Source organism: Pteropus alecto, unplaced genomic scaffold (assembly GCF_000325575.1).
Source record: "Pteropus alecto unplaced genomic scaffold, ASM32557v1 scaffold121, whole genome shotgun sequence".
Lineage (NCBI taxonomy): Eukaryota > Metazoa > Chordata > Mammalia > Chiroptera > Pteropodidae > Pteropus > Pteropus alecto.
Window position 1 is genome coordinate 8,004,352 of NW_006434369.1, and position 12,051 is coordinate 8,016,402.

Sequence of the window (12,051 nt, forward strand, 5' to 3'; positions counted from 1 at the left end):
TATTTTGTCCCAAACCCTTCTGTCCTGCATAGTTTCTTTTGAGAAATCAGCTGCCAGTCTTATGGGCGTTCCCTTTTGGTAATTATCTGCTTTTCTCTTGCTGCTTTTCATATTCTTTCTTTGCAGTTAACCTTTGGCATTTTAATTATGATGTGTCTTGGTGTGGGCCTCTTTGGATCCCTGGTTTTTCGGACTCTCTTAGCGTCCTGGGGTTGTATGTTGATTTCCTTCACCAGGTTAGGGAAGTTTTCCATCATTATTTCTTCAAACAGCCGTTCAGCATCTTGATTTTCTTCAGGTATGCTGATCAGACGAATCTTTGGAGCCTTAATAGTGTCCCATAGGCTTCTTAAATTATTTTTATAATCTTGGCATTTTTTTTCTTGCCATTCTCATTGAGTGTCCTGATTGGCTTTCCTGTCCTCCAGATAGGGCATTTGATCTTCTTCTTTATTTACTTTGTTTATTCCATCTAATGTACTTCTCATCTCAGATAATGTGTTCTCCATTTCAGACTGGTTCCCTTTTATAATTTCCATTTCTCTTTTTATGTTTTTTATCTCTTTCTTGAACTTCTCATTGAATTCATCTACACTTCCCAAAAGTTCATTGAGCATCTTTATAACCAGTGTTTTGAATTCTGCATCTGTTAGATTACTTGACTCCATTATATCTGGATCTCTGTTCTGTTCTCTCATATGGTTTCTGCTTGTCTTCCCATTTTGGCTGCCTTTCCGTGTCTGTTTCTATGTACTAAGCAAAGCTCCTAAATATCCCAGTCTTATTAGCATTGATTTGTGAAATAAGTGTCCAGTGGCACAGTCCTGAGAGGAATTCAGCTGCAGACCAAATTTAGCCCAATCCTCTACCCCTCCCAGGCCACCTGTTAAGATTCAGCAAGCAATTCACAGATGCTGTGCTCATAGTTGCCTCAAAAGGCCATACCAGAAACCGAGGCCAGCTGCCTCCACCAGTGTGAGTTTCAGCAAGGAGCACCTGACTCGCTGAGGATACACCTGGATGTGGCTTGGGTGGGACCCGAGTTGGGTAGCAGGGGTTTCAGGGAATCCTCTGGGTGGAGCGACCTCTGTTATCCAGTTTGATGATGTCACGGCTATGGAGGCACTGTGTCCAGCGCACTGGGAGCGGGGAGGGCTCAATGGAACAATAGAGACTGCTGGCACTTCTGTAGCGAGTGAGTCTCACCTCTGCCTGCACTCCGACAATGTCTCCTTGTAAATCCTTGGTGCCCCTTGCGCGCACCCTAATGGGCACTGGTGCTCCTAATGAGCAGGTCCGTTCACTACGAAAATCCACTCCCAGATGTGGCCCCTTTAAAAGGCGTCTGCCGCTGCCGCAGCTTCTCACTTAGATGCTCAGGACCAGACAGCCCCATGTCCTGGCCCTGTCCTACCTTCTGCTGTTGCAGGGTGATTTCTTGGATTTCTCTCTAGTTGCATAGCTTGTTCATCCCAAGCTATTTTTCCTTGCTGCTGCTCCTTATTTCTGTCACATCTTTGATTTGGTCACCATAAGGATGAACAGAGCCTCTATCGTCTACATCATTTTTTCTCTTCCTACTTCAGTTTTTAAAAATTGTTAAGGTTTATTTATGGCCCAGCATGTGGTCTGTCTTGGTGAATATTTTCATGAGCTTGAGAATAATGTCTATTCTGCTGATATTGAATGAAGTATTCTGTAAATGTCAGTGAAATCCAGTTGATTAATGGTGCTATTGAGTTTGACTGTTTTCTTACTGGTTTTCTGCCTGCTTTGTCCGCCGATGGCAGGTTTGGTGTCTCCAGTTATAACAGTGGATTTAACTGTTCTTTCTTGAAATTCTATCAGTTTTTGCCTCACATCTTTGACACTTTGTTATTAGGCACATAAACATTAAGGATTGTTATCTTCAAGAATTGACACTTTTATAATTAGGTAAAACTCTTTATTCCTAATAGTTTCCCTTGCGAAATCTGCTTTATCCGAAACTAGTATAATTCGTCCAATTTTCTTTTGATTAGCATTAGCATGGTATGCCTGTCTCCATCCCTTTACTTTTAATCTACCTGTGTCTTTATGTTTAAAGTTGGTTTCTTGTAGACAGCATGTACTTGGGTCTTGTTTTTTTTTTCCATTCTGTCAGTTTCTTTTAATTGGTGTATTTAGACCTTTCACTGTGAGAGTGACTATTATAGTTGGGTTGATATCAACTCTATTTGTAACTATTTTTTATTCATTGCATTTGTTCCTTGTTGCTTTAAAAAATATATCTTGTTTTCTTCTCTGGTTTTAATTGAGCATTTTATAATTGCATTTTCTCTCATATCTTAAGATATCAGTTATACTTACTTTTAAATTTTTTTGGTTGTTGCCCTAAAGTTTGCATTAGACAATTTCAACTAATATAAGTCCATTTTCAAATAACCACTTTATGAGTAGTGCAGGTGTTTTATAACATCATAATCAGTTCCTCTTCTCCCTTCTAATATTGCTCACTCGTTTCACTTATCCATAAGCTATAATTACCCATTTATTGTTAGTTATTCTTTTGAACAGTTATCTAAGATCAATTGAGAATAAGAAAATTAAAATATTTTATCTTCGTTTATTTCTTTCTTACCCTAGGCAGGTCTTTTGGCAACAAATTGCCTCAGTTTTTGATTATCTGTTAGAGTCTTGTTCTTAACTTTTGAAAGAAAATTTTGCTGGTTATTGAATTCTAGATTAGTAGTTTTTTTTTTAACACTCAGTTCACTCCAGTCTCTTTTTGCTTGCATGTTTTCTGAAGAAAAATCTCATAAAATTCTTACCCTTCTTTCTTACCCTTAGCCTGTTTCAGGGATTTCTGTTTAACTTTTGCAATTTGAATATAATAAGCCTAGGTGTAGATGTTTTGCTATTTATTCTCTTTAGTGTTGTCTGAGCTTTCTAGAATTTTGGTTTGGTGTCTGTCATTAATTTTGGAAAAATTCTTAGGCATCATTTCTTGAAATACTTCAGTTTTTCTCTTTCTTCTCCTTCTAGTATCCCCATTACATGTATGTTATACCTTTTATAGTTGTCTCACAGTTTTTGTATATTCTATTCCAATTTTTTTTTTTTTTCCCCTTGACATTTCTATTTGGGACATTTCCATTGACATATCTTCAGGCTCATAGATTGTTTCCTCGGTTGTGTTTAGTTTGATGATGAGCTCATAGAAAGCTTTCTTGATTTATGTTAGTGTTTTTGATTTCTAGCATTTTGCTTTGATTTTTAAAGCCCATAGCATTTTAATCACAGCTATCTTAAATTCTTAGTTTGATAATTCCAAAAATCTCTGCCATTTCTGGTTTTGGTTTTGATGTGTCTCTTTAGAATGTAATTTTTCTTGCTTTTTGGAATGCAGTGTAATTTTTTTTGTTGAAAACTGTACATGATTAATTTTATAATAGGAAATCAGGTAAATAGATCATTACTGTGAGGTTTTATAATTATGTAGCTAAAATTTATACTATGTTTATGTTTGCTAGGTGTTTGTGTTGTTAGTAGGTGACAGAGACTTCCTTTTTACTCTAGTTTCCTTGTCTTCCCAGTTGTTTTGGGTTTCCCTAGAAACTCCTTAGAGTGTGTCTTGTAGCTCTCTCACTTGTTATCTACTCTTACTATACGGGAGCCCTGTTAATGTGGTGATAAAGTACTGGAGAATGAAAGTGTGTTCTATAATGTTAGGATTAAATCTTGGTTGTAGTGAACCAGAGGTCTTGGGCTGTGGTCTTCAGAAGAGTCTTGATCTTTTTTCCCCCCTCCCCTAACCTCAGTTAGGAAGGCTAGCTGGGACTGGGGTTGTCTAATTGTCCTTCCTCTAGGTCAAATAAAGCTCTACAAAGTATTTTCCCTTGAAGTCCAGTCTTCTTTAAGGAGAACATCGCTCTGGGCATATTTACGTTTCCTTTTCCCTATGACCAAAACTAGAAGAAATTTTTTTCCTGATGATAACCTGGTGGAGCTCTCGAAGGTAAAACTCATAAATATGTGGAGGCTTCTTTAAGATGAAAAGGGTTTTAAAGCCCAAGCTAGTTTACACACAGCCTTCAGCAGTTCTTCATTTGCCTTTAAAGTCCTACCACTTACCTGTCTTTGGAGGCTCCTGCTCCTGGTAAGCTCTGTGTTCACTTGTCTCTTCAGTTTTCCCAGAGGCATTTTGCCTTCTGAACTCAATTTTCTGATGACTCTAAGAAGCATTGTTGATTTTCAGTTTGTTCACTTTTTTCCTTGTTGTGAGGATGGGAGTGGCAAATTTCAAGCTCTTTACATTTTGGAGCTAAAACTAAAGTCTTCATGTTTTTGTTTTAATGAGAGTTTTATTGAGACGTAATTCACATACCACAAAAATTTACCCTTAAAAGCGTACATTTCAGTAGTTTTTAGTGTATTCACAGAATTGTACAACCCTTACCACTGTTTAATTTTAGAACATTTTCATCACTTGAAAAAGAAATCCTGTCCCCATTAGCAGTCACTTCTCCCAGCCCTATGCAAGGCAACCACTTACTTGTTTTATTTCTGTGGATTTGCCTATCCTGGACATTTTATATGAATGGAATCATATAATACATGACCTTTTGTTTCTGACATATCTTTTAATGTTTTCAAGGTTCATTCATGCTGTAGCATTTATCAGTACTCTGTGCCTTACTGTTGCCAGTAACATCCCATTGTAAGGATATATCACATTTTGTTTATCCATTTGTCAGTAGGTAGAAACTTTTTTTTTTTGGTTATTATGAATAATGATGTTGGAAATATTTATGTAACATTTTTGTGTGGATGTATTTTCAGATCTGTATAGATACTTCAGAGTTGAATTGATGGGTCATAGGGAAACTCATTTCAAGTTACAAGATTTTCTTAGCAGTTGCTCTGGACAGTTACCCAGATAATAACTTAAAACAATATAATTTGGACTAATGGTTTCTGATGAGAAGTCTGTTAATCTAATTGGGTTACATAGTATTGACAATATAGAGCAATAACAATAACCTATCTATAATAGGAAATGAACTAACCTAGTCTTCTAATCTCTGTTATTTGATATTTGGCACAACCATTATTTACTTAACAATGTTAATAAATGTATAATTTGAAATTGAATTGATACTCATGTCTATTTCATTTTCTAAACATGTAGTACCACAATAATAAATTTCTTGTCCTCATATTTAAATCTTGCCACTCCATTCAACTACTGTTGAATTTGAGTGTGTTTTTTTATATGTCATGCAACACTTCATCTACCAGCTATCTTGGTTCACTGTGTATTATGAGCCACACCCATGCACGTCTGGTGTTACAAATTTTCCCCTGTTGAATAACTCTCTTTTCACCGCTTTACAATAACTTCCAACCAACAATCTCGGTGTCACCCATTTCCCAAGTAAGCTTCAGGTCTTTTTAGCGTAAAGTGCCATGTTTATTGTAGTATTTCTTAACATGTGTAAAACTTTTTATTGAAATTTTTTTAAATTAGGTTCTTTTTTTATGTGTGTGTTACTGACGAAGTTTTGACATGCTATGATCTTAACCTCATTTTTCCCATAAGTACTGTGGTTTTTATTGCATGATTTTGTATAGTGTGATTTTAAGGAACTTAAATGTCGTGGTATAGCAAAACTGACTATAATTGCTTTATCGCATATCTGTCCATTTCTCTGTTCATTCATTGATTCATCTTATCTTTGATGCATTTCAAAGTAGATTTCACTCTTAATCACTACAGCATGCTTATCATTAATAGAATGTGATTTTTTTCATTCTTTTTAATTGTAATATTTACATACAGTGAAATGCACAAATCTTAAGTGTACCATTTGATGATTTTTGCAAATGCATAGACCCATGAAGGACAAACTCGTCAAAAAATATAGAACAATACCGACATCCTCAGAAATGTTCTTATGGTATTTAACAGTCAGGTCCTGTCCTTGCCCTCTCAGAACTGACCGCTGTTTTAATTTTGCCTGTTTTTAGAACTTTATGTGAAAAGAATCATGTGGCATATACTCTTGTAAGTCTTCCTTGATTCAGTATAACATTTTTTAGGTCATCCATGTTGTTTGTATATTTCAGTAATGCACTTTTCCTTTTTATTTCCAAATAGACTATACCACAAGTTATGTACCCATTCATTTGTTGATAACCAGGTTGTTTCAGGATTTTACCTATTGTGTAAAAAGCTGCTCTGAACATATTTGTACAAGTCTTTAGGTTAGACATATGCCTTCTTTTCTCTTATGAGTGGAATTACTGGGTCTTAAGGTTGGTACATGTTCAGTCTTCCAAGAAACTGCCAGTCATTGTTCCAAAGGAGTTGTACCATTTTCAATTCCCACCAACAATGTATGAAAGTTCTTATTGTGCCATATTCTTGGCAACACTGCTGTTGTCAGTCTTTTAAATTTTAAACATTCCGCTGAGTGTATAGTGGTAGCTCAGTGTGTTTTTAATCTGTATTTCCCTGATGACTTAATTGTTGTAGCAGTTTTATGTGCTTCTTGGTTATTTGCAGTATCTTTCTCTGAAGTTGTCTATTCAGATCTTTGTCCATTTTTAAAAATTGGATTGTCGTACGTCTTTTAAGCAGAAGTTTTTAATTTTGATGAAGTCTGATTTATGAGTTTATTTTATGGTTCTTGCTTTTTGTGTCCTAATAAATCTTTGCTTTATCCCCAAGTGATTAGGATATTTTTATATATTTTCTTTTAGAAGCTTTATAGTTTTCACTTTTATATTTAGGACTATGATCCATCTTCAGTTGAGTTTTGTGTATTGTATAAGGTAGATATTAATGTTCGTTTTTTTCCATATGAATATTCTATTACTATTTGTTAGAAGAACAATATTCTTACCCTTTTGGATTGTTTTGGCACCTATTATGTAATATTCAGTGATTGTATAACTGTGTATCTCTTTTTGGGCTTTTTCTTCATTCGTTCTGTTGATCCTTATGCCAGTGTCGTGCTGTGTTGATTACTCAGTTACATGGTAAGTCTTGAGGTCACATTGTGCAAATCCTACTACTACATTCTTTTTCGAGCTTTCTTTAAATATTTTAGATTCTGTGCATTTCTGTTTAAGCTTTGGAATCAGCTTGTCAGTTTTTTACAGACCCCCCCAGTACGATTATGATTTGGATTGCATTGATTCTAAAGATCAGTTTGAACAGAATTGCAGCCTTAATAATAATGAGTCTTTCAATCCATACACATGATCTATCTCTCCACTTATTTACATCTTTTTTAATTCTCTTCAGCGATGTTTGGTAATTTTTAATAGAGAGGTCGTGCATGTCTTTTGTTCAGTTCTTAAGTTTTTTTATGTTTTCTGGTGTTATTGTAGATGAAATTGTTTTTTAAATTTCATTTTCTTAGTGTTTGCTTCAGTATGTACAAATACAATAGGTTTTTGTATACAAACCTTGTATTCTGCAACCTTGTGAAATTCACTTATTAGTTCTGATTATTTTGTTGATTCCTTAGGACTTTTTGTTTTAATAAACAATCATGCTATCTACAAATAAAGTTTTATTATTATTTTTATTTATGCCTTCTATTTCTCTATTGCGTTATTGAAATTTGCAGTACAATTTTGAGTATAAATAGAGTTGACATTCTTGCTTTGTTCTTGATCATAGGGGAATAGCATTAGATATTTTACTATTAAACATACTAGCTCGATCTTTTTTGTAAATGTAGGCTGCGGAAGTTCCCTTGTACTCCTAGTTTGCAAAGAGTTTTTATTGTAAATGGGTGTTGAATTCTGTCACTTTTTTTCTGTGACTATTTAAATGATCATATGTGTTTTCTCCTGATTTGGTAAAATACATTTGGTGTTTGAATGTTAAACCAACCTTGCATTCCTCGGTTAAGCACTACCTGGTCTTCCATATATTATCATTTTGATATATTACTAGAATTCCACCTTAATTTACCTAGTGGCTTTTTAATTATATCTTTTTTGGGACTTTTTTTAGTGGTTACTCTAGAAATTTTAATATATATACCTGTTTTCATAATCTGCTGAGAATATTGTATCATTTCACATAAGATGTAGAAACTTGCAACTATATAGGTCTATTTGCCCCTTCTTGTCCTTTTTGCTCTAGTTGTCATATGTATTACATCTGCATATCCTACAAACTGCACAGTACATGTTATTTTTGTTTTGAAGAGTGATATGTTTTAAGAAAATTAGGAATGAAAAGTCTTTTATTACATACTCATCTGTATGCCATTTTGAGTGCTCTTCATTCCTTCCTGATAATTCTGGTATCTGTCTGATGTCATTTCCTTTCAGTTTGGCAGACTTACTTTAGTATTTTTCTTAGTGCAGGTCTGCTGGAAGCACATTCTGTTATTTTTCTTTTATCTGAAATGTTTTTATCTCACTTTTATTCTTGAAAGATGTTTCCTTGAATATAACACCCATTGTTGGCATGGGTCCTCCACTCCCATTTCTGCACTTTTAAATATTTCATGTCATTGTCTTCTGGAATTCATATTTTCTTGTGAGAATTCAGTGTATATTCAGCTCGGAGTTCCTATAGAAATAATATGTCATTTTTGTCTGTCTGGTTTCTGTATTATCTCTTTATTCCTAGTTTTCAACAGCTTGACTGATTTGTGCCTATGAGTGCTTTTCTTTTTTTTAACCTGCTGAAGTTTGCCGTGCTTTTTGAATCTGCAAAAAAAAATTTTTTCCAAATTTGGGAGATTTTTGTCAGGTTTTTTGCCCTCCATTCTCCTTGTGGGACTCTGGTTATGTGTCTGTTAGACCTTCTCATACTGCCCCAAGAACTCTTCTTTTTATTCTCTGAATATTTTTTCTGTTTTTCAGATCGATTTGCCTTCATGTTTACTTAATCATTTTGCCGTTTCCAATGTGCCATTAAGTACATTAGTAAATATTTATTTCATGTATTTTTCAGCTCCAGAATTACCATTTGGTCTTTTTTATTATCTGTCGAAAATTATTATTATTTCATTCAATACAAGTATATTTTCCTTTACAGCTTCGAGCATTGTAACAACTGTTTTAAATTCTTTACCTGCTAATTCCAGCCACTTGATCCTCTCAGGGTCATTCTCTTTTGTTTTTTTGTTTTTCTATTGAATATAGGTCATGTTTTCCTGTGTCTTTATATATCAGATAATTTTTAATTGTATTCTAGCATATTATATATGGATTATACATTTGTAAAAATCTGAATAGTATTTTTTTTACAACCTGTGAGTTAAGTTCTAGGTTGACAATTCTTTACTTTAAATATTTTGAATATATTGTGCCATTGTTCAGTGTCATCAGCTGCTGCTAGGGAGAAGTCTACTGCCAGTATAACTGTCATTCCTTCAGAGGTAATCTGCTTTTGCTCTTTGGAAGCTTTTAGGATTATATCTATTACTGATATTCTACAGTGTGTCTACATGTGAATTTATTATTATCTTTCTCAGTATCTGTTGGAAACTTTCAGTTCAACAACATTTTTCGCTTGTGAAAAATTACTAGCTAAATTATCTCAGTAACTATTGGTTACTGTATTTTTTTCATGATAGTGATTCCTTTTTTCATTTAAAAATCCTAAATGTATTTTAAACAATTTTTTGTCTTACTGTCCATTGATGTTATCTAGAATGAATTCATGTTCCAGTTGTATATTTTATTGGTCTTATATATATATACTTTTGGTGTATTTTAGAATTATGTTTTTGCGACCTCATTTTGATTGGAAATTTAAATTTTTTTCTGCAATTTGTTCATCTGTCTTCTTCTATACTTATTTTTTCTTTGTTACAGTTTGTACTTGCTTTCTAACTCCTAGGCCTCCAGTCTAAAATCAGGTCTTACATTAGTTTCTAGGTTCTTTCTTCGAGGTGATAATAGGAGTATTACAGATTTAGTCACTGATCCACTCAGCTTCATTCAGATCCTAGTCAGGAAGCTACTGCTTTGCTTTTCTTCTCACATTGTCGTCTTGTGCCTGGAGTCTTTGTGTTTTTGTTTTTGTTTTTTAAATACTTACATTGTGTGTTGCATTCGGAACAGAAGGGCTGAATCAGTACAAAATGAGTCTTCTTGACTAGACATTTAAATGTAATTTCTTAATATTTTGTCACTCCTGTCATGGCACATTAGTAATAATGCTTTTGTGAAGTCAGTTAACTGAGTTTTAATATCTCGTAGGACAAAAACTGTTATTTTAATTTTCTTTTTTGATCAAAATTCTATATTTTTATATATGAAGTTTAAAGATCATGTTTTCCCAATTTAAAAATTCTTTTGGAATCTGTCTCGAATCTCATTAAATATATAAACTAGAAAGATTGCCATTTTTATGCTGTCAAATTATCTAGATACATAGTATACCCATTTGTTTACAGCTTTTAATATATTGTTTTTGAGCCTTACTTGAGATCCTTATTCCTGTTTTATGGTTTCTGTAGTTATTGTGACCAGTATATGTATATATGTACCACTTCTTTCTCTAGCTGATTATTACTAGCAAAGAAATTAAAGTGGTTTTCTTATATACAGTCACTTGGTCAAAATACCTAATTAATTCTCAAAGCTTTTAGTAGATTCTGTAGTTTTTTATGTACCTAATCATAGCAACTATAAATAAAGGTAATTTTATATCTTCTAATCTTTATACAGGTTATTTAGTTTTTGTACTTTATTAAAATGTTCAAAACAGTGTTTAACCATTATAGGCATCTCCATATTCTGATTTTGATGGAAGTGACTTCAGTGTTTCACTGTTCAGTATCTTGCTTGCTGTTGTTGGATTTGGAAAAAAGTATGTCATATTTAAGTAGTTGCCTTTTATTCTTATTTTTCTTAAGTTTATATTAGGAATGGTGGCTGAAATTTGTCAAATGCCATTTTAAATCTTGATGCAATCATAGTTGGTTTTTTAACAAATTGGATTCAGTTTGCTCTTTTACTTAGTTTTTCTTTTTTGCATCAATATTTATAAGTGTATTACTTTATACTTTTCCATTTTTTGAAATATGTTTATCAGATTTTATTAATACAACCTTTTAAAAATGAATTGCATACCTTAAAAATTGCCTGTTCCTCTTGTTTTTCTTTCATGGAGGTAATTTTGTTCTTCTAGTTTTAAGAGTCCCATGTTTAGGTCCGTTTTGTCAATTTGCCAAAACACTTTTATAAACCAATATGTAGATACCCCACATACACACTTTTTAATATAATTTTATTAAGTATTTGAGATGTTTTTATATGAATTTGACTTTTTTCCCCCCAGATATGTATCCTTGTTCTTTTTTTATGTGTGTCTGTGTGGTCTGCATTTTTACTCTATCCTTTTGGAAATATATTTGTTCCTTATTTAACATTTCTTTATTTCTTCTCCAAGCCCCTCTATACTTTTGTTATACTCTATCCTAAATATTTATGTGTAGATAGATTGGGAAGGTTTTTATGATTGTTAGTAGAATGCATAATTATTACCAATACTTTGAATGTACTTATGAATGGTTATTATAAGAATTTCTTGTGATCTGGGTTTTATTGTTGCTTAATATTGCCCTTTTTGCTATTTAATGAATCGCAATAACTTTTTTTTATAGCTAACCTATGAATTTCGACTTGGGCTTGGTTCTGATAATGTTTGAGAGTGTTTGGTAATTTATACATACACGACCATAATAACCTGTTTTTCTTTTCTTTCTTTCTTTCTTTTTTTTGTTTAACAGTTACATGGGAATTGGTCTTTCTGCTCAAGGTGTGAACATGAATAGATTACCAGGTACAGTTGTAATCAGATTATAGTATAGTCTTATAGCTAACTCTTTGTGGCTAAAATTTTTCAAGTAATAAGTTGAAAAACTTAAATACATTGATTTTTCTGTATTTTTAATTACCTGTGTTATGAGTTCAAAGTAGAAGCTGAACTTCTAAAATAAATTTAAATTTTATGCTGTTTAGCAAAATATAACTTCTATACCATGTATTTTTGTTTTCTGTTTTTTGCTTGGCCTTTTTTTTTTTTTT

At 33.1% G+C, this 12,051-nt stretch overlaps 1 protein-coding gene across 1 annotated transcript in view; it reads left to right on the top strand.

The window, feature by feature from the left end:
* The window catches only part of RANBP9 (RAN binding protein 9), an 80,043-nt gene that overhangs the window by 33,973 nt on the left and 34,019 nt on the right, over positions 1-12,051 (top strand). Inside the window, exon 3 of the mRNA XM_006909253.3 lies at positions 11,754-11,806. Coding sequence (XP_006909315.1) covers positions 11,758-11,806 — 49 coding nt within the window. The 5' untranslated portion in view covers positions 11,754-11,757. The remainder of the gene's footprint in view (positions 1-11,753; positions 11,807-12,051) is intronic.